This window comes from Bos indicus, chromosome 18 (genome assembly GCF_029378745.1).
Source record: "Bos indicus isolate NIAB-ARS_2022 breed Sahiwal x Tharparkar chromosome 18, NIAB-ARS_B.indTharparkar_mat_pri_1.0, whole genome shotgun sequence".
NCBI lineage: Eukaryota > Metazoa > Chordata > Mammalia > Artiodactyla > Bovidae > Bos > Bos indicus.
Window position 1 is genome coordinate 46,342,507 of NC_091777.1, and position 23,434 is coordinate 46,365,940.

Sequence of the window (23,434 nt, forward strand, 5' to 3'; positions counted from 1 at the left end):
GCTCCAGGAGGGAGAGGATAGAGGCGGGGCCAGGGTGGGGAGTGGGGTTTGGTTCTGGCAATATTGTCTGGTGTCTAATTCCCTCTTCTAACCTGCTGTCTGTTCTTGGGACCCTCAAAGTTATGTGGGGCCCGTGGCCCTTTTGTCACCATTCCCCTGCCCCACACGCACAGGGTGTGGAGCCAACCTGCCTTGGAATCCCAACTTTGACCCTTAAATGACTCGGGAGGTGACTGAACCCCTCTGCACCAGTTTTCTCCACCAGTAGAACAAGGCTTGCCCAGCAGGTGGTGAGTCCTGCAACCACACACACCGCAGCGTTGTTAGCTGACAATAGAGAGGCGGTTAGCAATAGTAGGTGATGACTCAGGGATGTACAGGGCCTGCCCTTGGCTCTCCGCACTGCCTTCTTGAATGCCAAGGTGCAGGGGGAAGGGGGATGGGAAGGCTGAGATGTCAGGGCCCCTGGTTGCCAGCGGGCTGCCTGGTCAATGCCTCCCCAGGGCCGTGGGCACCGGCCAAGCTCTTAGAAGTGCAGACTCATTTCTCTGCATCTGCAGCCAAGCAGGAGCCTACCAGCCCTAGAATCTGCCTCAGAGCTCAGGGGTCCCACAAGGCTGGGCTGGGCAGCCACTGCAGGGTGAGGCACCCACAGCTAGGGAGAGGCAGAGCAGGGTACCCACGAGTCAGGGAAATGATCCGAAAGAAGGAAAAGGCAGCTATTAGGGGAGGGCAAAAAATGAACACAGGCCTTTATCTAAAAGGGGAAAAATGTGTGTGTGTGTATATATATATAATGTATGTATTTTTATTATATATATATATAAATGGACTTCCCTGGTGGCTCAGTGATAAAGAACCCACCTACGAATGCAGGAGAAGCAATCCCTGGGTTGGGAAGATCCCCTGGAGAAGGAAATGGCAACCCAATTCAGCATTTTTGCCTGGGAAATCCCATGGACAGAGGAGCCTGGCAGGCTACAGTCCATGGGGTCGCAAAAGAGTCGGACACGACTTAGCAACCAAACAAACAACGAACAAATATACATAAATACATGGCATCCAAAGTTCAATTAAATTCTGTTTGACACTTAGGTGACCCAATTCTGAATTTATTTTTTCCTCCATTCTTTTGCTGTTGTTTTTGAGCTTGTGTTTTATTATTTTGTGTAAATGTTTATTTTAAAAAGTTTTTTTGCTGACTTCCCCCAACTTTTCTTTTGAATTATTTTTAACATAAACCAGTACAATGAACCCAAAAACCCTTCAGAGAGATTCACTAATTGTTAGTAGTTTGCCTCATTTCCCTTAGCTCTCCCTGTCTCTGCCTATGTTTATGATTTCTGCATCTCAGAAGTCCTCTCTGGCCCCTTCCACGTGCAGGCATTTCACAAGGCTCGATTTCTTCCGATATTAGTTGCCTGTCAAAGGCTTTTCAGGAGGAAGTTACAAAATAAGACCAGGCTTTTTCTTAATCATGCCTTTTCCCCTGACAGCAGGCAACCAGCCCTGGGGATCTTTCCGGCATGACCGCTCCCATTACATTCCCCAGGGATCCACCACCTGGACGTGTGTGTCCAGGGTCAGTGCTATAATAGTGGTCACGTAGGCAGAGGGCGGGTCTCAGATGGAAGGTGATAGGAGCAGGCCTGGGGCTGGAGCAACTGTGGGTCACCCACTGCCTCTCTTCCTCCCATGGAACCTCCTATCAGGGGAAGATGGGGCCAGGGTCACCCCGAGAAGACAGACCTGTCCCTCCAACAACAGAGTGCAAAGGAGGGATGTGGTTCAGTTAAGCCAGATCTTCCATGAGAAGCCTAACACATAGCTTTACGTTGAAATATCCTGTTTAAATGTTGGCAGCTATAAATAGTTGCAATACTTTTGGAACTAAAGCAAACACTGCAATAGTTGGGTTGGCCCAGGGGTCACCAATTTGAGATCCTTGTTTCAGCGACTGAGACAGGCTGGGAGGAGGCTGTGGCGTGCCCCCCTTGAACACCTAGTCCCCCTCTCACACGATAACTCCTACTCACACTCAGGACCTCTAGCCATCAGCCCACACCCTCACCCCCAGAGATGAGGAAACTGATCCAGGCCCATCAGCAAATGTGGTCCATCTGCTTACCTGCCTCCATTAAGCAGTTCTGCCCTCACCACCCCCGCCTCACACCAGAAATACCTCTGTGATGGTGAGGGGAGTCATAAGAGTTCCTTTCTCTTATTATTTAAGAAATACTTCATGAGCACCACTATATGCTCTATGTATAATTCAGATGAAAATTTGGGGGCAGGAGCTGATGTGCCAGCAGGGGAGGCAGATAATCAAAAAAGCAAAGAGAAGTTTTCTAGAATATGCTTTGAAGATAGATAAGTCAAGAGGGAATAGAAAGACTTCCCTGGTAGCACAGTGGATAGAGTCTGCTTGCCAGTACAGGGGACATGGGTTTGATCCCTGGTCCCAGGAAGATTCCGCATGCCATGCAACAACTAAGCCTGTGAGTCCCAACTACTGAGCCTGTGCTCTAGAGCCCATGAGCTGAACTACTGAAGCCCAAGGGCCTGGAGATTGTGCTCTACAACTAGAGAAGCCACTACAATGAAAAGCTCACACACCACAACGAAGAGTAGTCCTCGTTTGCCACGACTATACAAAGCCTGCACAAAGCGATGAAGACCCAACACAGCCAAAAATAAATAAATGAATAAATAAATAATGAAGGGAATAGAAAGGGCAGAGGTGGAGACTTTCCTGGTGTTCCAGTGGTTGGAACTTCATCTTCCAACGCAGGGGGTGCAAGTTCAATCCCTAGTCAGGAAGCTAAGATCCCACATGCCTGGAGGCCAAAAAACTGAAAAGGTAAAACAGAAGCAATATTGTAACAAATTCAACAAAGACTTTAAAAATAGTCCACATTAAAAAAAAATCTTAAAGAAAGGTGGCGAGAGGGTCAGGGAAGTCCACGTCTTCAGCCAGGATTTGAAGAAGGTATCAGAAGGAGCTCTTACCTGGTGACAGGCAGGAGAAGAATCCCAGGCAGAGGGAGCAGTTGTTGCAAAGGCCCTGAGGCAGAAACATGCTTGGGGAGGGAGACGGGGTGGCAGGTGGTGGTCCCTGACCCTTGCCCAGCTTGCCTAGTCCCTAAGATGGGGACTCACTCTAGTGACCGTAGGGCCTGATCCAACCTTGGACACATTTTACTTACTCCACAAAGTGTTAGGGAAATTAAAAGTCAGTTACCAACATTTAAAAATCAAGAGGTTTCATCCTAAAAATCAGTGTTTCCGGCTTCTTTTGGTGTGAGATGACATCCGAGAAACTCAGAGAAACTCTCTCTCTCTCACACACACACACACACAAGAGCACAAACCTCCAGGTAACAATATGTGTGTGTGTGCTCAGTTGTTCAGTCATATCTGATTCTTTGCAACCCCGTGGAATGTAGCCCGCCAGGCTCCTCTGTCCATGGGGATTCTCCAGGTAAGAATACTGGAGTGGGTTGCCATGCTCTTCTCCAGGAGATCTTCCCGACCCAGGGATCGAATCCATCTCTCTTATGTCTCCTGCATCTCAGGCAGATTCTTTACCACTGAGCCACCAGGAAGCCCATGAGTCACCCTGTCTGGCACCTCACGTGACTCCTGGAGGCCAGGTAGACAGCAACATGCCCACAGCCACACCCCCAAAGTGGCAGGACAGGACCTGACAGTTCCCACTTTTCTCCCACAGGTGCTGAATTCTCATGTCACAGGGAGCAGCTCCACATAAGCCCCAGGAGGTGACATTCATCTGTCCATGGGTATCTCTGATCCCAGGCTTCCCCCGTGACTCCGCGGTGAAAAAGTCCGCCTGCCAATGCAGTAGACTCAGGCTCAATCCCTGAGTTGGGAAGATCCACTGGAGAAGGGAATGGCAACCCACTCAAGTATTCTTGTCTGGGAAATCCCATAGACAGGGAAGCCTGCTGGGCTACAGCCCATAGGGTCGCAAACAGCACACACACACACACATAAACGTATTTGTATATGATCATACATGCTTAATGCATACACATATATAAATAAGCAGACACACTGTAAATATGACTGAAGTCAAATCAACCTGGAAGACTAATCCCCCAAAAATTCAAACCCCAAAGGATACAAGCACTTACATGCACTCCACTCCCTGCAGACTTTCCCCAGGTTCTCAGTGTTCACATTTGTTCCAACCACACAGGGGTCTCAAGTCCTGCCTCTCCCCACCCTAAGCCCCAGCCCCAGCCCAACACCCACTTGGATGGGGCACATTGTAGTCCAGCCTACTTTGGGTATAGCCTTATAAACATCTGTCTATCCAAATGCAAGATCACGTGATTAAAGCTTCAGGGAACAAAGCTGGCAGAAGACTCTAACTGGTGGTCTCCTCAGGCTGCAACCAGCCCTTAAATATGTTTTGTCTAACCTGCATATTTTTTTTAATGGGAGCTAACTTTTAATATAGAGAGTGCTGCATAAAGATCCAGGTTGCTGACATCTTTTGAAAGCATAGAAGCAATTGGCTAGAATTATATACAGGTTATCCTGAAATTCTTTTAACTAAACTTTTTTTCCTCAAAGTAGTACATTTGCAGGATATAAAATTCAGAAGGTACAAGAGGGTGTATGAGGATAAGTGAGTCTCCCTTCCCAGGCATCCCCCAGCTTCTGGGTCCTCCTTTTTAGAAGCAACCATGGGTGCCAATCTCCAAAGATACTTCATTCATTCATAAGTACATGGATATACATTCTTTCTCCCCCTTACAAATGGTAGCATACTCCTCAACACCTTGCTGTTTTTCCCCCATAACAAGATGTCTAGGAGATACTTCAGTTCTGTTCGCCAAGTTGCCATCGTGACTTGTAGTCTCACACTTGTCTTGCTTTACTTGTTCATGATTCTTGTCTGGCCCTTTTGGCAACTGAGCATGCAGACTCTGGCACAGGTGAAGGATGGCGCATCCTTCCTAGCCACCCTGCACGGGTCCCCATTCAAGTTTGGATGCATGCAGTTCCCTGACTTACCGGCAGAGGGAGACACCACTTCATTCCCAAGACCACCAAAGGGGTCTTAAAAGGGACATGGCTGTCTTGAAATGTCTGGGAAAGAGATGTTGTCTGCCCAGACACAAAGACCCCCTTAGCTGGGCTGGGATCCTCCCCAAATCAGGCCTCCCTTTCTCTGTTTCTAACTCCCTCTGAACCTCCTGCTTTGACTGAGCCACATCCTGACTGAGCCCCACTCTGTTGAGACTGGCCTCTCCTTGATGGGAATTGGGGGGAGACCCTGTCTTAGTCTAGGGCCTGGGATTGAGAATTTGCCCGAGGGACCCATATAAGAACATATATATCTGGGCAGGTATTCCTTGCCCCAATCTCGTCCTTCCCTGATGAGAAGTGGTCCTTTCTCCCTGCCCCCAGCAGACAGCCTCCAGCAGAGCCTTGACCTCGAAACCTCCTGTCCCTGTCCTGCCCTCCAACACCCGCCATGGCATCCTTTCTCTGGCCTGGCTCCGGCGGCCTTCTTCCCACCCCCGCAATGGTGTTGGGGGTCGCCTGGAGTCCAGCTGGTGGCCAGTGCAGAGCCACCCCTTTCCTGGCCCTGCCCCTCCCCGTGACCCCAATCCTCCGCCAGCCACTCAAAGGCGCCTTGTTCTCCATCCAGCCCCCAGACAAAAGTCCCTCTGTCTAAAAAGGAGGAATTGGGGGGAGGGGGCACCCCAACGGGAACCAAGTGGGGGCCTGCACAGACCCCAGCCGGAAGGAATGCCATGAGGAGGGCGGGGTAGGGGGGGAGGGCGGGGAAGGGAGGCCAGCACAGTGCAATGGTCTTATCCAGGGTAACAGGCAGCCCCCACCCCAACGCCCACTGCAGAGACATGTGGCTCCCAGCACCCTAGGGAAGAGCCCCGGCTGGGAAGGTCCGCCTTGAGCTGGGAACCTAGTGTCCAGCTCCCTAGGCTGTGATGGGCAGGATGGGGAGAGGTCATGGTCTAAGGCCCAACAAGCCCCACCCCACCCCCACCCTTACCCCTTGGGCACCCCACCCCCACCTCATGACCTTACCCCCACCCCACCCCCACCCTTACCCCTTGGGCACCCCACCCCCACCTCATGACCTTGGGCCTATTGGCCCATTTTGCTGACCCTCCAACTGTGTCAACAGCAGCAAGTAGCCTGGAGGAGGACCTCAGATCTCCCACAATGGCCACCAATCCCTCCTCCAAGGACAACGCCCAGTCTAAGTAAGAAAGATTACATTATTACAACCAAAGCATGGCCTTCTCCCATCACCCCGCCAGGCAGCAGCTCTGCTTAAAGACTGGAATATCTCCCCCTTCCCTGTCCTTTCCTGAGGGGCAGGAGATTGGAGAACGCACCCTCCCTGCATGTGAGAGGCGGAGTTCCAGCCCGCATCCTGTTCTCCTTCTGCCCTGCCTAAGGTTGCTATAATCTTGGAGACCCCAGGGGAGCTCCCTGCCACTGGAAGTGGTGGGGGGGGGATGAGTGGGAACTGTCTCTTTAAGAGCAGCATGAGGTGAGAGAACCCCTGAGCTTTAGGGAGTCAGACTAGTTCTCTACCTGCCCAGGTTTGCTTAGGGCGTGGTGGCTGTGGATAAAGGCAGGACTCAGGCTAAGCGGCCCACTCTCCCGGAACCCGGAACCCGATCCACCTCGCAGCCTGGGAAGCACGCAGGTGAGGGGCTGGGGCCCTCTCCCTCCAGCTCCTTCTTGGCTCTGCCCCTCTCTCTACTGCTTTCTGTTAAAGATGCCTAGGACCTTCCCACATCAAGGTCCTTCTCTGGGGGAACAGGTTAGAGAACGCCTTTCCTCCCCATCAATCTCTGTACAGGGGGCTGAGTGAGCCAGCTGGGGTGAGGGTAAGGCCCATAGATGGGACAGGGTGTCCGGAAGACTGGTGGGTCTGGGTAGATCGGGGTGTCTGCATAGACCCCAGACTGGATTGGGGGATCAGAGGAGATGGGTGGATGACGATGGACTCAGGGTGTCCTCATGTTGGGAATATGCGGGTCCTGAAGACCTCTAGGGAAAGGGGCTAGAGGCTTCCTGGGGAAGCTCTAAAACAGAGGGGGGAAGGAGATTTCAGGGACATGAGGGAGTCATTTTGCTCATGCCTGAAGGGCCTGGCCACCATCATGGTGAAATAGAGAGACAGACAGTAGGGGGTGGATGGCGGAAACGGTCCTCCCACCACCACTGGGATCTCGGGTTGGGAGAGAGCAGAGAGGGGTGAGTTCAGCCTCCACTGCAGGCTGCCTTCCTCTCCAAGTCTTCACCCCGACCGCAGTCAGTTCTGGAACAGCCGGAGAGACCTCTTTCCACAACAGCCTAAACAGGGAAAGGGAGGGCACATGCCCAAATGCCAGCTCCCAGCGGCCAGCAGTGTGGGACAGTCAGGTGGCAACATGCAGGGGCTAGGGTGTGGCTGAGACCACCCATCATTGCCCCCTGTGCCAAGCATGCTGGGAGATCCCTGGAGATGGGGCCTATGGAGACCCCCACCAGCTAGGAGGGTTTGGAGGCTCCCATGGAAAGAAGCTTAAGCCCCAAGACTCTGAGTCCTGCAAGACAGTATAGAGCATTAAATTCAATTCACAGGGGTTCTAGGTTGTGACAGCAATGTGGGCTAATCATAGTGCCAATTTCATCAAGCTGCGAAGATTATATGCATGAATAAGTGCAAAGAGCTGAAAAGTGTGCCCAGCGTGGGGTAAACAATCAGACCAGCTCTTATCACCAGCATTAGTGTTACCATGGAGGGACAAAGCCTAGTGTGTTCACTTTAGACAAGTGTCCTTCCACAGACCTGAGCTGGGACCCCCTAAGCCGTCCTGCCCACACACCCACTCCAGCTCTGCCCCTGCCCCCTATTTGGCAGGGGGGGTGGGTGAGGGGCGGGTCCTAAACCCCTTAATAATGTTTCCCAAAGCAACAGGCCCTTTCCTTGCAAGAAATGGGTTTACAGACTGACATTGTGGGTCTGGTATACAGGATGAACGAGGAAGCTAAGAGGGCTTCCCAGGTGGCTCAGTGGTAAAGAACCCACCTGCCAAAGCAGGTCACATGGATTCAATCCCTGGGCAGGGGAGATCCCCTGGAGGAGGAAATGGCAGCTCTCTCCGGTGTTCTTGCCTGGGAAATCCCATGGACAGAGGAGCCTGGTGGGCTACGGTCATGAGGTTGCAGAGTCAGATACGACTGAGAGACTGGGCACAGACACAAGGGCACTAAGCAGGTTCCCAGGATCTGGGGTGGGCACAGAGAGATAAAGGCATCTGTAGAACATTCTGGAAACAGAAAAAGAAACTCAGGGTAGGGGTTCTATGGAGGCTAGAGGAAGTAGTGGGTGAGGGGGCTTCCCAGGTGGCTTATCGGTAAAGAATCTGCCTGCCAAGCAAGAGATACAGTTTCAATCCTTGGGTTGCGAAGATAACCTGGAGAAGGAAATGGCAACTCACTCCAGTATGGTTGCCTGGAAAATTCCATGGACTTAGGAGCCTGGCGAGCTACAGTCCATGGAGTAGCAGAGAGTTGGACACGACCGAACACGCAGAGAGAGAGATAAACAGGGTGCTGTCTCCAGGTGTGCACAGGAGCAGAGCCGGGGATGCAATGGGCTTCCTGCCAGGCTCAGGGGAGGTGGGGGGTATGCTTTGCCATCTGTGAAATAGGGTCTCCAGGGTTCTTGGGAGGTTCCATGAGTAAAAAGCCAGCAAGGTCATTTGGCGGAGCCCAGCAGCGGGTGGATCTAAGTGTTAGCTCTTGCTATCAAGATTGGGACAATCTATGCTGTGCTTTGGCAGTGGGGCAGGGGTAGGGGAGGGGACAGGGGGACGCACGGGGGACTGAAGGTGACGAGGAAGGGAACAGTGGAGTGTTCTTCGTGCTGGGCAGACCTACCTGGGGAAAGAGGAAGTGTTTGCTGCCCCAAGAGCTTGGTGGGAGCAGAGGCAGGGACAGGGGTTGAGGCTGGGACTGGGGTAGAGACAGGACCCGAGGACCAGGGTGGGATGGGTGGGGGTGGGGCAGAAGCAGGATGGTGGGGTGCTGGCAGTGTGGGACAGAAGATAAGGCTGGGGCTGCAGCCAGGCAATTCTTTTCCAGGCCTGCGCCCCGCCCCTCCCTGAGTTCTCTCCACCCCACATCCTGCCCTGAGCAGCCCAGGCCCCAGCCCAGGCTCCAGCCCTGGCCCGGCAAAGTCTGGGCAGGGCGGGCAGGCTCCGAACTGTCTATGGGAGACACTCCTGGGGACCAGGCCTCCTGCCACCTGGCTCCCAACGCTCTATTTCCCACAACACCCCAAGGCCCTGAGAGAGTCAGCCAGGTCTGGTTTAAATCCTGCCTTCTGGCAAGGTGACCTCGAATACCCACTTTCACCTCTGGAACCTCAGTGTCCCCATCTGTAAGATGGGGATAACAGTGGGCAGCACCTTCCTCATTTGGTTTCCAGGGTGATTCGCTTAAAGCCTCCAGTCCACATCCAGTGAGTTATTATTGCTCCACCCTCTTCTGGTCTGAGTTCTCACCCAGCCCCCACTGCACTTTCCCACTCCTTATCTCTCAGCCCAGTGAGTTTCAAGGCCAGGCTTTCTGCCCTGGGGTGAGCTGTGTACCCTGGGTGGGGAGCAGAGTAGCAGGAGATTGGGAACCGGAGGCCTCCGGGGGGCTCTGCTGAAGCTGGTCGCTCCCCCCAGACCCCACCAGGCCAGCGACCAACATGCAAGAGGTGGCCCTGAGCCTGCTCGTCCTCCTGGCAGGTGAGTGTCCACTCCTGGACTGCCTCTCCCCACATCCCCTCAGCTGGGTGGTGACCATGTGTGCATGTTACTCTCATGCTATCTGCCTCCCCCATGGGGTGGGGAGCTTCAGGACAGTATCTCCTAGAGGGTAGGGAGTGTCACACTGGTGATTTCAAGGGACACATAAAGGAGGACCTCTTACAGCCAAGGCTCACACAGCTCATCATCGTCTTGATGTCTCCTTGATGACATCTTGGAGAAGGCTCGGCCCTGGGCTACCGTATCTTTAACACTCTTAAACACTTTATTACGAGTGGGAAGAGCTTCGTGGTTATGTGGCAATTACCAAAACCCCCCTGGGCCTCAGTTTCCCCATCTGGACAATAGCAGCACCTACTCAGAGAGTCACTATGAGGATTAAACGAGTTACAATTTGCAGAGCACTAAGGGTAGTGTCTGGGACAGAATAAGCACCATGTGTCTATGCTTTAAATATAATTTTAAAAATATGAATATCCCTTTAACAAAGGGTGAATAGAGCTTAGGCCCAAAGCTAAACAGTCAACTGCTTCTAGCCAGAATTCAGTCCTAGTCTTTTGCTTTCATTGTCTTTGTTTTTATCCATTATATCAAGCAAGACTGGTATTCCATTCAGGATAGTGATGTAAGTTCTTTTTTAAATAAAATGTATTAATTTTATTAAGTTTAAGGTGTACGGAGTTTATTAAGCTCCAGTACTCTCGGCCACCTGATGCAAAGAAAAATCCTGAGGCTGGGAAAGATTGAGGGCAAGAGGAGAAGAGGGTGACAGAGGATGAGATGGTGGGATGGCATCACTGACTCGATGGACATGAGTTTGAGCAAATTCAGGGAGATGGTGAAGGACAGGGAAGTCTGGCGTGCTGCAGTCCATGGGGTTGCAAAGAGTCGGACATGAGGTAGCAACTGAACAATAGATTAAGTTCATAATTAGTAAATCACTTTCAGGGAAATGGGGGTTGGGATGTGCATGTGGCAGACCCAGGAGATGACGGCTGAGAACACCTGGGAGTGGAAGCCATCTGCCATCCCCATAAGACTCTCGCTCGTTTCTACAGGGGGTGTGGGTCAGTCAGATGTCTGCAACATCAGGCCAAAGGCTGACTAGGTGATCAAAAGCCACCCAAATGGAAACCTACTTTGGGGTGGGGCTGAGTGGAGGAAACCCTCACTTTCAAGGTGGAACGTGCAGAAATAACTAGTTTGGGGTTGAAACCCTGTGCTCTCAAGAGGAGGGGAACTGTCCATCAGGGGGCCCTTTGCTGAGGCCAAGGGTTCCATGGCCTTGCTCCCAGCTTTGCCGAGGCCAGCACTTCCATCTCTCTCCTTCCCTGCTTCTCCCCACCAGGCCTGCCTGCCTTGGATGCCAATGACCCAGAAGGTGAGCCAGACTGACTCCTCCACCAGTCCACCTCTAAAGTCTCCCTGATGAGCCCTGCATCCCAGCTCTTGTCCTGGATTCATGTTCTTTATTTTTTTTCCTTGCAGATAAAAACAGTCCTTTCTACTATGGTGAGAGCCTCTGCCCCTCTCTTTGCATCCCCCACCCACCCCTCATACCTATTTTGTGCCAAGGGTCCCACACAGGTTGGGTGAGGGTCTGATGGGGGTGACCTCGGGGGTGAGACTAATGGTATACTGTTCAGTGCCCCAGTTGAACAGTAAAAACAATGGATTAAGGGAATAAGATGTGCCAGTCTGGTCCTTGGGACTGCCCACATTTTCTTCCACATAGCCCTCCCTCTGCTTCTCAGGTCTCTATTCAAATGTGCCAGGGAGGAGTCTTCCCTGGCCACTCTCCCTCAAAGAGCTCTCCTCTGACTTTCTGTCTCCTGGACCTGCTTATTTGTCTTCAGACCTTCTCTCTATCTAATACCACATTAAATCTCTGTTGCTTGCTGTGTGCAAACTGAAAAGTTAGCACAGGGGGATGGGGGAGCCGTCTGTTCTCTCCACTGCTATAACCCACATCAGAGGTGCCCAAGAGACATTGTCAACTAGCTGGGGGCTCGGATGGGGAGGGCATGGGCTGGCATGCCATGCCCATGCAGACCCTCTGGGTTTCTCCTAGACTGGTACAGCCTCCGCGTCGGCGGGCTCATCTTCGCAGGGATTCTGTGTGCCATGGGCATCATTGTCCTCATGAGTGAGTGCAGGGGCTGGGGGGGTGGCTGGCAGGGCAGGGCAGGGCTGGGGGTGTCCTTCCCTGACATCCTCCTCTCCCCCTAACAGGTGGGAAATGCAAATGCAAGTTCCGACAGAAGCCCAGGTAAGATGGGTTCCCGGGGGCGTGCCTGCCTCATGCTGGAGATGCTTTTCCAGGGCAAAGAGCTAAATCTCATAGGAAAAAGCCAGGCTTCTGGGCCCTGCCCTGGAAAATTCCTGCTCCTAAGATTTTTCCAGGTTCATTCTTCAGAGCTATGAATCTTCAGAGGGCCTCAAATCCTGAAATGCTTTTGGTCCCCAGGATGGTATAACCCTGTGAAAAAATAGCTAAGGAGCTATGTCAGGGCAAGCTGAGACTCCTCTAGCCATGAAGGAGAGGAGAAACAGGAGGGATCAGAGATCTCACCACTTTTCTTTCCCTAGCCACCGTTTAGGAGATGCCCCACCTCTCATCACCCCAGGTAAGACAGGGACAGAGTAGGGCTGAGAGGAACACGGTAGGGTGGGGGGAGATGGGGTGTGTGTGTGTGTGTGTGTGTGTGTGTGTGTGTGTGTGTGTGTATGGAGGCACCCTGGGGGGAAATAACTTGATCCACTCTCACAAGCTGACCCTGTCACCTCTCCCAGGCTCCGCCCAAAACTGTTGAGAATGGATCAGCAGAAAGAGCTCCAAGGACTACTCTTTCCCCAAGTCCTGGCTCTGCAAGGGAGCCTGAACTCCAGGATGGAATTCTCCACTCCCTCCTCAGACTGCCTGGCCAGGGCTCCATCTCACCTCTCCCTAGAGGGGTCTCTGTTCAATTTTTACTCTAAAATGATTTTTGTCTCATACCCAAGCAGCCTTGAGCCTCCCTATATTTGCATTGGGGTTTGTGGTGGGAAGGGCAGGAGAAGGTTGATGTGCATGGGGGCTGGCACGGAAGCTGGCAGATGAATCTCTTCACTGGGATGAGACCACAGGCCTGCTTCTGCATGACCTGGTGGATGGCATGGGGCCCGACCTCTGCCTCTGTGGCCATGGGAACCACACGTGCAATTTAAAATGCTCTACTTGGGGTATATTTTTGAGAGTGAAAGGAGCTCCAGCCAGATGAAATACTGAACCAAGTGGACCCTGGGACCATCCCAGGAAAGCTAGGATGTGGAATGATCCTAGCACCCAGGAGTACCCAGATAGCTTGATTATAATAGTGAGGCCCTATGACCCTCCTAGAGAAGGAAATGGCACCCCATTCCAGTACTCTCGCCTAGAGAATCCCATGGACAGAGGAGCCTGGTGGGCTGCTGTCCATAGGGTTACACAGAGTGGGACACAACTGAAGCAACTTAGCCTGCATGCATGCATGGCCCTCTCACTCACCTCAGATCCCACTTCATTATAAAAGATGCTTCCTAACACCCAAATGTTCCTATGAGACCTTTAAATTATTCCCCACAATATAATGGCTACACCTCTAACCAGGCTTGAACTCCCTTATACAGTCTCCAATACCCAATAAGACTTTCAAAAAGTCCCCAAGAGCCACAAAAATGCCTAAAACCCTTCAAGACACCTCCAAATATCTCCTGGAATACACAGACCAACAATAACCCCATGACCTAACCCTCTAACAATGCCTTTATATCTCCTGCACACCCCACAAGGCCCCCCATATGAGCCCACACTCTTTAGAGACCTCGTGAAAGCTCACCAAGGGCAGCCAGCATGCACCCTGGGACACCTCCCCTCTCCTTAATACAGCTCCTGTGACACTACTCCTCCTCCCTACCCCAAACCCACGCCACAGGAGACACCTTCTCCCAATAACCCCACAACAACCAGTGGGCGGGTGCACAGCGCGTTTATTGAGCCCATGCACTTTCCGTCCGCGATCGTGTCACCGACCCGGGACAGGCAACCCTGGCTCCCGGCTAAAACTCGCTCTTTCCCACCTATTCCTCGCGCACGCGCAAGAGGAACAACACGCTGGGCTTCCGCCTCGGCAGCAGGCGTGCGCACAAGCAGTAGAGGAAGTTAGCAGGCCCGGCAGGGAAAACTGCCCAGCGACTGATGACGTCATGAAGGCGGGCACTAAAAGCGATTGGCCGGATTGAGTTTAGAAGGAAAAGGCAAGCTATCGCCTTCTCAGTACTTTTACAGAGAACAGAAGGGGTGGGAGTGGGTTGAGGAGGACTTCTCCAGAACTCATGGAGCTCTTCACATTACCCTCCCACCATGATTTGTCTACCGGCTCCATGCAGCCGTCCCCCAGCCTGAGCCCCCAAGTCATCTTTGATGGGTGTCATCTCCCAGCCAAGAAGTCACTTAAGACTGAAAGGGCAGCTCTTGCCTTGAACTTGGCTTGTGGTCAGCATCTCACAGGACCAGCTGTCACTTCTGAATAGGGCCAGGAGGCCAGTAAAGGGGACATCCTGAGGCCCAGGAATCCCCATGCCAGCCCCCTGCTGGCCATGTCCAGCGTCCCTTCCAGCCTCAGGCACTGAGGTCTAACTCATGATGCTGGTAGATCTGTGTGGGGCCCTTGAAGCAAGCAGCGAAGAGGAAGCGTCTTCCGGCCATGGTGATGTGAGCAAAGGCCCGAGGGGCCACTATCGCCGGGGGCCCCAGCTCCTGCAGTGGTTCCAGGAGCCCCTTGTCAGGCTCAAGGCGGAAAACCTGGCTGAAGGCGAAGTCACTGCCCAGGATGGCCAGCTGGTCCTTGGCAATGAGCAGTGGCTGGAAGACATGGGCCCCTCGAGAGGGAAGTTTCTGCAGCAGGCGAAACATGGAGCCATCCCAGCGCATGACCTGTGGGAGGGGGGCCGCTCATTAGGGCTGGGGTCCCCAGGGCCAGGCCTTCCGGTCAGTGGTCCCCTAGGCTCCAGAGGACTTGAAATAGCTCAGGAACAGAGGCCTTTAGGTCCACAAACTCCCACAGCTTTCTCATCTTCCTAAATGTCACCAACCAGCTGCTCAGCCCACAGACTTGGAGTCACTCTGGACCCTTCTCTCTCCTTCAGCCCCACATAGAATCAGTCAGCCCTGGAGTCAGTCAGTTTCACCTATGATGGTATGCACTTCTCCCATCTCCTCTGGCCGCACTCTGGCCCGACCACAGTCGCCTGCCTCCTGGACCATCACATAACCTCCTCCCTGGTCTTCTTGGTCTCCTTGCTCTTGTCCCTGTGCCTACAGTCTGCTCCCCACGCAGACACCCTGTGAACCCCTGAGTCATATCAGTGTCTCTCAGGCTAAAAGCCCTGCCCGTGGCTATATCTCACTCCAGAGAGTGCTGGAGGGAGTGGGCCATCAGCCCTGGGGATTCAGGGTGTGGTGGCTGTGGTTAAATGTAAGTACTGGGGACTTCCCTGGTGGCAGAGTGGATAAGAATCCACCTGCCAGGGCAAGGGACATGGGTTTGACCCCTGGTCCGAGACGATTCCACACACTGTGGAGCAATTAAGCCTGCAAGCCACAACTACTGAGCCCACAAGCCACAAATATTAAGCGTGTGTGCCCCACTACTGAAGCCCACGCGCCCAGAGCCTGTGCTCTGCAACAGGAGGAGCCACTGCAGTAAGAAGCCTGTGCACTGCAACAAAGACCAGCCCCTGTTCGCCACAACTAGAGAAAGCCTGAGCAAAAAGCAATGAAGACCCAGAACAGCCATAAATAAAAAATTTTTTTTAAAATGTAGGTACTGGAGTGTGTCATTTTGGGAGTAGAATCAGAATCTTGGGGCCAGTGTCAGTGTTGGGAGATGGAGAGTGGTTTAGGGTCAAAGGTCCATCTAGTCAAAGCTATGGTTTTTCCAGTAGTCACGTATGGATTTGAGAGTTGGACCATAAAGAAGGCTGCTGCTGCTGCTGCTGCTGCTGCTGCTAAGTCACTTCAGTTGTGTGCGGCACCAAATAATTGATGCTTTCGAACTGTGGCGCTGGAGAAGGCTCTTGAGAGTCCCCTGCGCAGCAAGATCAAACCGGTCCATCCTAAAGGAAATCAACCCTAAATACTCATTGGAAGGACTGATGCTGAAGCTGAAGCTCCAAAACTCTGGCCACCTGATTTGAAGAGCTGACTCATTGGAAAAGACCCTGATGCTGGGAAAGATTGGGGGCAGGAGGAGAAGGTGATGACAGAGGATGAGATGATTGGATGGCATCACCAAATCAATGGACGTGAGTTTGAGCGAACTCCAGGAGATAGTGAAGGACAGGGAAGCCTGGTGTGCTGCAGCCCATGGGGTCACAAAGAGTCAGATAAGACTGAATAACCGAACAACAACAGTCTTAAGGGGTCACAGTCTTGGAGTTTGCGTTGGGATAGGGTCAGAGCTCAAAGATCATTATATTAGGAAGGTCGGCTGTCAGGCAGGTCAGCCTTCAGAGGCCAGCGTGTGAGGTTGGGTCAGTGCTTAAGAGGCCAGCCTGGAGTGGGAGTGAGCTGCTGCCAGTCAGGTGGAGCTTGTGCCCACCCCGCAGGACTGTGCCCAGCCTCACCATGGAGTCCCCGATGTAGCGTGTCAGGCACAGGAATACGTCCCCGCCGGCCTGGAAGTGGCGCGTGGCATAGACGTCCTCAGCCTCGGGGATATCCGTCCGCCGCTCGAAGCGGCCCCCGAACCAGTGGAAGAGCACGGGCCGCTGCGAGGCAGAGGCCAGCAGCAGATGGGGCCGGCCGTCCAGTTCGAGGGCCTCGACGTCCGTGTCTCGGTGCCAGGCATGCAGGCTCTGGCGCGGGTAGAAGCCGGGCCCGTCCCGGCACAGCAGTGTTGTGCTGCCCGCCTTAGAGGCGTCAGCCACCACGAAGCAGGGCTGCCCGTCCAGCCACAGGAGCTCGGCGTCATTGGGCCGCAGCAGCCGCCGTGGGGCCAGGGCCTGCAGTGGGGCTAGGCGCAGGTCGGGGCCGGGCCGGGCCCACAGCTGCGAGCCTCCCCACAGGCGGGCAGCCAGCATGAAGAGGCGGGGGCCCAGCACCAGCGGCTTGCAGGACACCACCGAGGGCGCTGTGGGGAGCAGGGGAGCAGGGGGCCCTGTTAGACCAGCTGGGCAGGCCACCCGGCAGGTGGGAGGATGGGAGGGGGCTTACCAGACAGCTCCTCCTCCTGACGGAAGCGCTGCAGGCTGTAGTCCCAGGCCAGGATCAGGCAGCGGCCGGCAAAGGGCTGTGCCAGGACAATGTAGGGCTCCTCCTGGTAGGAGAAAGCCTCTACGCCCAGCGCTGACTCTCCCACAGTCTGGAACCAGGACAGCTCTGGAGGTGGGGGGAGGGGAGAGAGTCAGACAGGCCAGGGGGACCCCCAAGGGTCCTCATCACCTAGCCTCAGCTTGCGCATCTTTGCAGTGAGGACCGCCATGGTGCTGACCTCATGGGGATACACAGTGGAATCTTTTTATCTATGGACGTATTAACTCACAACCACACGGTGATAGTCTGTTTTCTAAACTGTGCGGCATCATCAAATAATTAGAAACAGCACTTTCATCATTCATTTAACTTCACAAGATCCCTGTGGGGTATATTCTGTTATTATATCCACTTTGCAGAGGAGGAAACTGAGGCACAGGGAGCCAGCTGTCCAGCCAAATCCATCCTTCCTGTTTTCCATCACACAGGGTTGCATCTGGCCACAAAGCCACCCAATCAGAGGCCGTGAGCCCAGCACTGCCCCCACGCCACCTCCTGACATGTGGCCGTGAACCAGAGCACAGTGATGGTGCTAGTGCTCTCCTTGCTTCTAGGAGGACAGTTTGTCCTGGACTAGGTCCCTTTCCCCTCCTCCTGTGAACTGGCAGGTGGGTGGGGTCACGACTTGGTTTCAACCATGGAAAGCAGGAGAACACCCAGGGGCTGCCCCACCAGCTTGAACTACTCTCACCTCAGACCCTTCTGTTTTCTTTGTTTCATGATATTTAGACCCTCTGTTACAGCAGCTTAGCATTGATGGTAACAATGCACCCAGATTGTCCAGTGTGATGGCGGTGGACTCCAGGTGACAATACGTCATTCTACATGCCAGGACCTACTTCTAGGGGCCCGGGTCCAATCAACGAACCAAACAGCTAAGGATGCCCATCCAAAGGGGATCTTTTAAAAAATGGCCATCAAATCATGTCACTCTGTGCTCAAAACCCTCCCTCTGTGGCTTCCCACAGTCCTCTGGATAAAGTCCACCTTCTCTGTGACTTTTGAAGTTCTGCAGAGTGAGGCCCTTGCAGGTAAGACACCTCATCTGTGTCCTTCTTTTCCTCAGTCCTCCAGGCCAGACCTTCCTCCTTCCATCCTCAGTCAGGACAAGCTCTGTGCTGCCTTGGGGGGTCACTGCACATGCTGACCCCGTCCTCTGTCCTCTACTTCGCTACAGCCACAGCTGGCACTACCTCTTTGGAGAAGCCTTCTCCAATGCCCCAGGAAAGGTAGGACCAACCCCTAAACTCTCTCATCATCCTCTGTGTTTATCACAATGGGCACCATTCATTTACTGTGCAAAGTTTTATTTAATGCCTGACTCCCCACCTCCAGGACTGTGACCCCGTGAGGCAAAGGCCCCGGGTTATCTTGGTCACCACAGTGTGCCCACTGCCTCTTACAGAGCTAGTCACCAAGTGGACCTCAGTAGGTGTTTGTTGAATAACTGAACCAAGAGTGACTAAGTTAAATTGCCTTGTTCTATGAATTCTGAAGACCAAAAACTTATCTTACATTTTGAGGATGATGATGTTAGTAATGATCTTCAGGTCTGAACTCAAAGTTTCACTCCTTCCAGACCCTCCAGCTATGCCTGGGCCCCCGCTCTGACTCGGGGCTCCCACATCTCCATGGGTTCTCTCCCCCAATCCTGGCCCTGACCCTTCTGTGCTACCCCCATCTCAGCCCTGGTCATTCTAGGCCAGCCCTCTCTGCTTGCCTCTGGCTGTGGGCCCTGTGAGGACAGACCCAGGGCTGGCTTCATCACTCCTGTGTTCTCTGCTTTGCCCAGTACCCATAAAGGTACCAGACTATATTTGCAGAAAAGCAAAGTGATCAGAGGAAATATTTTTTACGTGGTCAATTTCATATTAATAACAACAACAACGAGAATGAACATTTATGAGGGCCTCCCCTCCCAGGCCTTGTGCCAAGTGCATCACTGAACTCTCTTGCAGGAGTCCTGTGTCATGGTGTATTACCCCTATTCACAGGTAAGAAAACTGAGGCTCGGGGAGATGCTTGCTCAGCAGACTCTCAGCCAGGAACTGGCAGGGCAGGGAGGTGAGCCCCTCAGCCCTGGCCGCCCCTGCTGTCCCTCCCACCCCTCCAGGAAAGCCCCCACCTATGGCTCTGCACTTGAACGTCTTGGGGTCCACGTGGCGGAGCTGCATGTGGGCCAGAGCGGCGGGGCCGGCGCAGGCCCCGGTCCCCACGCTGGCGTTCACGGTGGGGATCCACTGCAGCAGCCAGAGCACGCGGCAGTCACACTGGAACGGGTTCCCGCGGAGGTCCCTGGGGCAAGAGGCCGGGGAGGGGCTGCGACCCGGCTTCCAACCCGCTGGGGGCCACACTCCCCACCCCTTCCCAGGCTAGGGCCCCACCATGGTGTGGAAACTATGTAAAAACCATCACAGTCATACTCACTTGTGCCAACCAGGAATGGGCACAGATGCCCCCTTCCCCCACCCACACGTTCCCCAATCACCCCAACCCTCCCATTCCCCTTGGGCCTCACACATGAGTCAGTGTCTCCAGGCCCCGGAACAGGAACCTGGGGAGGGTCTCGAGATGGTTATTGGCCAGGCTCCTGGTGGAGGGAGAGAAGGAGAAGCCATCAGCAGCTCCTAGGATGATGCCAGGGTGATGGGTGTGGGGTGCCTCCCAGGGTGGGCTGGGGCAGTGGAAACACGCACAGATGTGTGAGTGAGCGAAGTCCTCTGAGGGCGTTCTTAGAGATGGAACCAATCTCATTGTCCTCAATAAAGCTGTGGAGGGAAGATGCGGTCACGGGGAGGTCCCCTGGTTCCCTGCTGTAGCCCCACAGTGGTTGGGGAACTTGCGCCATGGTAGCCACAGGCCATGGCAACATGTGGAATTCTCTCCCAACACCTTGCATCATCCCAGGGAAACACCTCCCAGGAGCCTCGCTCTTCACCAAGGTCTCAGCCTGCAATCCCAGGAGCCAAGAACCTGACCCTATGGTCCTTGCCAGCTTCACCAGGAACCATCACCACCACAGCCACCATGACCAACACCAGTACTAACACCAATATGACCACTCATACCTGCACCATCATCCGTTATGTCCAATGCCTCTACCACCATCATCAACCCCAGTACCCAAAACTGCCATCGTCACCAACCCCATACCACGCCACCACCATCACCAACACCAACATCACCCGCTATTCCCGTCATCAATACCAACATCAACAGCATAATCATCCAACCTCTCAGCAGCAACACTGATAAGCATCACCAAGAACATGTCTTTCATAATCAACACCAAAACCACTGCCTCCATCATCACCAACACTGCCACCATTATCACGAGCACCAGCACCGCCAGTCCCAACAGCATTACCCTCAGCGCTCACATCATCACCTGCCATCAGCACGACAATTTCTGCACGTATCTACTTTACCATCACCACCAAACCCAATACCAACAACATTGCATTACACCAACATCCTACCCCAAACCACTGCCACCACCACCACCAGTATCATAATCACCAATGTCCACAGCACTGATAATTATTACTAGCACCAACCCTTCAGGCTTCATCGTCAGTGTCCATCTGATGGTCCAAGAGCACCATCACCCTTGGGTCCACCATTTTTATCTAAATCATCCCCACTGCATCATCCACATAACGCCACCACTTCCCTGTGAGCACCATAGCCATTACCATCACCGCCAACGCTACCGCTGGCGTTGTCATGCCGTCAACACCACCGCCACCATCAGTACCACCATCACCAACTAACTCAGAGTCGCTGCCCCGTAATTTGAAACATTTCCTCATCTCTGGCCTCTTTGTACCCTCCCTGGTCTCCTGAAAGTCAGGTAGGACCAGAAACAATCATGGGTTACCCAGGACTTGGTGCATCTTGAAACAGAGAGGGTCGTGGAGGCAGGCTGAGATTACACAACTGAGCAGGAGCCCTCAACCCTGTCTTGCCCCTCCGAGGCGATCCCTTGTCCAGACACTTCCTCCCCAGGGCAACAAGCTCCTCCCTTACCCCCACTCTAGGAGCCATGGAGGGGTGCCTCCTTCCTCTCCCAGGCCCCCATTCCTGCCCCCCATCTCCTGGCCTCACTTACAGGTACTGTAGGTGGGATAGGCCCGCAAACGCATCATCCTCAATCACAGAGAAGGAGTTGGATGTGAAGAGGCTGGCAAGGGGGTAAGAGAGAAATTTTTCCAGAGTCACTGCTCCCCACCTGACATGTTAACCTTGGCTCCCCCCAACCCCAGCCCACGTGGGCATGATCACACACACAGGTATGAGGATGTGGATCATAAAGATACTTTCACAGACACGCACAAACACGTAAGTGTGCACACTCGCCCCGCCCCCCACGTGCATGTGCATGGACAGCCCCTCCCTCCGGTGGTCTTCACTCAGCCTGACCCCACTCACAGCAGGTGCAGTGACGGTACCCTCAGGAAACTGCCGGCCTTCAGCTCGGTGATTCGGGTCCTAACGAATGAGCTGGGGACGTGGGCAATGGTGGGTGAGGAGAAAACCGCTCCAGTGCGCCACTCCCATCCCAGAGCCGGCTCCTGTCCGAGGGGGGCAGGAGGGAACCTGATCCTGGGTGTGTGTATTTCCCCTGCATTCCAGGGGAGGCGGGCAATTGCCCTCCTCGCTTGGCAAGGATCCTGGCAGCACTCTGCACACCCCATGGTTCTCCCTCCCCCCAGGTTCTCCCCACAAGATGCCCCTGCCCTCTGGAATTCCCATCCCCACCCCTGCTCCCTTTCAGATCCCAGTAGCCCCCTCCCAGGACTCCCAACATCCTTTGCTGCCCCCTCCCAAGATCCTGACGGGCCCTCCAGCCCCCCGGGGTCCCGGGACTCCCATCCCCAGCCTCAGGCCCCCAGAGGGCTGACACTCACAGCGACAGCAGGGTCGGGGAGAGGATCTCGGGCAGGTCCACGGAGCCCTCACACAGAGCACTGTCTTTGGAGCAGGAGCAACTCAGAGGACACTTTCCCTTTGGGGGTCTCCAGGCCTCCCCCACCCCCAGCCCAGCCAGCAGCAGCAGTAGCAGAATTCCCGCCCCTCCCATGCCCCCTGACCCCCGCCGAGGCAGCGGCTTCTCTCTGCCCTCCCAGCTCGGCCCAGGTCTTGGCCACTACATCTCCCATGCCAGGAGACCCTCCATGCCGCCCGCTGGCACGCTCTGCCCCGGCTTCTCTCTCCTCTTTCTCAGTCTCTCTTCAGTCTGTCTTTCTTCCTCTATGTCTTCGGTGTTTAAATTTCCATTTATGTCTTTTCCCCTGTTTTTGTGTCTCTCTCCTTTTCTGTATTTCTGACTCTGTTAGTCTGTTTCCCACTCCCTATCTCTGTGTCTTTATCTGAGTTGTCTTTCTCTTTCTCTTTTTCTCTGTCTCTGTCTGTCTGTTGGCCTCTCCTTCTGTGTGTGTGTGTGTGTGTGTGTCTGTCTGGTGTCTTTATTTCTGTCCCTCTCCCCCCCCCCCCACCCTTCCAGCTCCCAGGAAGTTTCTTCCCCTCCTCCCACGTCCCTTCTCTGGGAGGTTTGGGAAAGGGACTCTCTGGGCACCGGGCGCTCAAGGCAAAGCAGGGAAAGGAGGCGGGGGTCAGAGGCCATAGGAAGAGCAGCCCCTGGGGAAGGGGCCAGAGGGCCCCATGGGAGGGGAGGGGCCACTGGGGGCTGAGCTACCCTGGCTCCTCCCAGCCAGCCCCCTCCCCAGACACCCCACTCCACTCCACTCACAGAGTGTGAGGATGTCACCAGGGTGGGGACCGGATGGCTCTGTCGGCAGGAGGGGGAGTGGAAGGAGAGACCACTAGGGGCTGGAGCCGTCCAGGCCACTCCCAGCCAGCCCCCCTCCCCTGGCTCCAGGAGGGTGTGGTGGGCACTGGCCCCGAGGCTTCAAGGGACCAGCTCAGGTCCAGCTGCTCCCTCTGGTGGCAATGCTCGGCAGGACAGCCACCCTGCTCCAAACCCGCAACCTCTCTTGCCCCTCCCAAAGTTAACCCCTTGAGTGCCCACCACCCACTAGGGGCAGGGAGTCAAACCGGGGAAAAAAAGGATGAGGATGCCACCCCTTTCTTTAATATTGACTCTGTACCACTCCCTGTCCTACCAGTTCATCTGTTAGCTCATGCTGCCTCACTACAACCCTCCGAGGCTGGGACGATCATACGGCTATTCTACAGATGGAAATACTGAGGAGAGGGGTCCAGTCATTTGCGATCTAGGTTATCTAACTGGGGCAAAGCCAGGGAGCAAGCCCAGGCAGCT

At 54.1% G+C, this 23,434-nt stretch overlaps 2 protein-coding genes across 4 annotated transcripts; one reads left to right on the forward strand and one right to left on the reverse strand.

Moving 5' to 3' along the window:
• Positions 1 to 6,575: 6,575 nt before the first annotated feature.
• Positions 6,576 to 12,815, forward strand: FXYD3 (FXYD domain containing ion transport regulator 3). 3 transcript variants are annotated; one of them, XM_070772156.1, is made up of 8 exons: positions 6,576 to 6,715; positions 9,605 to 9,797; positions 11,167 to 11,199; positions 11,307 to 11,330; positions 11,890 to 11,964; positions 12,051 to 12,087; positions 12,408 to 12,445; positions 12,612 to 12,815. In XM_070772156.1, exons 2-8 carry the CDS (start codon positions 9,758 to 9,760, stop codon positions 12,629 to 12,631), a joined length of 267 nt encoding a protein of 88 aa, XP_070628257.1. In that variant the 5' UTR covers positions 6,576 to 6,715; positions 9,605 to 9,757; the 3' UTR covers positions 12,632 to 12,815. The 3 variants fall into 3 exon arrangements, with proteins under 3 accessions (XP_070628257.1, XP_070628255.1, XP_070628258.1); XM_070772154.1 differs by having other exon boundaries at positions 6,610 to 6,715; positions 9,735 to 9,797; XM_070772157.1 differs by lacking the exon at positions 6,576 to 6,715 and adding an exon at positions 8,448 to 8,623 and having other exon boundaries at positions 9,735 to 9,797.
• A 994-nt stretch (positions 12,816 to 13,809) lies between these two features.
• Positions 13,810 to 22,897, reverse strand: LGI4 (leucine rich repeat LGI family member 4). Its single transcript, XM_070772077.1, has 9 exons — positions 22,062 to 22,897; positions 21,583 to 21,654; positions 21,263 to 21,334; positions 19,848 to 19,919; positions 19,670 to 19,741; positions 19,277 to 19,446; positions 17,053 to 17,217; positions 16,464 to 16,969; positions 13,810 to 14,772 (listed from the first exon to the last, which is right to left on the reverse strand). The coding sequence occupies exons 1-9, from the start codon at positions 22,232 to 22,234 to the stop codon at positions 14,458 to 14,460; spliced, it is 1,617 nt and encodes a 538-aa protein (XP_070628178.1). The 5' UTR covers positions 22,235 to 22,897; the 3' UTR covers positions 13,810 to 14,457.
• Positions 22,898 to 23,434: the final 537 nt, after the last annotated feature.

What these genes read in the sequence shown, in the direction of transcription:
- LGI4 (XM_070772077.1), bottom strand. Translation starts at nt 22,234, where the DNA reads ATGGGAGGGGCGGGAATTCTGCTACTGCTGCTGCTGGCTGGGCTGGGG. An exon ending in TCAGGAGGAGGAGCTGTCTG is followed by an intron (nt 16,970 to 17,052) that starts GTAAGCCCCCTC and finishes TGCTCCCCACAG; the next exon opens with CGCCCTCGGTGGTGTCCTGC. An exon ending in GCTACATCGGGGACTCCATG is followed by an intron (nt 14,773 to 16,463) that starts GTGAGGCTGGGC and finishes CCCCTCCCACAG; the next exon opens with GTCATGCGCTGGGATGGCTC.
- FXYD3 (XM_070772156.1), top strand. Translation starts at nt 9,758, where the DNA reads ATGCAAGAGGTGGCCCTGAGCCTGCTCGTCCTCCTGGCAG. An exon ending in AAACAGTCCTTTCTACTATG is followed by an intron (nt 11,331 to 11,889) that starts GTGAGAGCCTCT and finishes GGTTTCTCCTAG; the next exon opens with ACTGGTACAGCCTCCGCGTC. An exon ending in AAGTTCCGACAGAAGCCCAG is followed by an intron (nt 12,088 to 12,407) that starts GTAAGATGGGTT and finishes TTCTTTCCCTAG; the next exon opens with CCACCGTTTAGGAGATGCCC.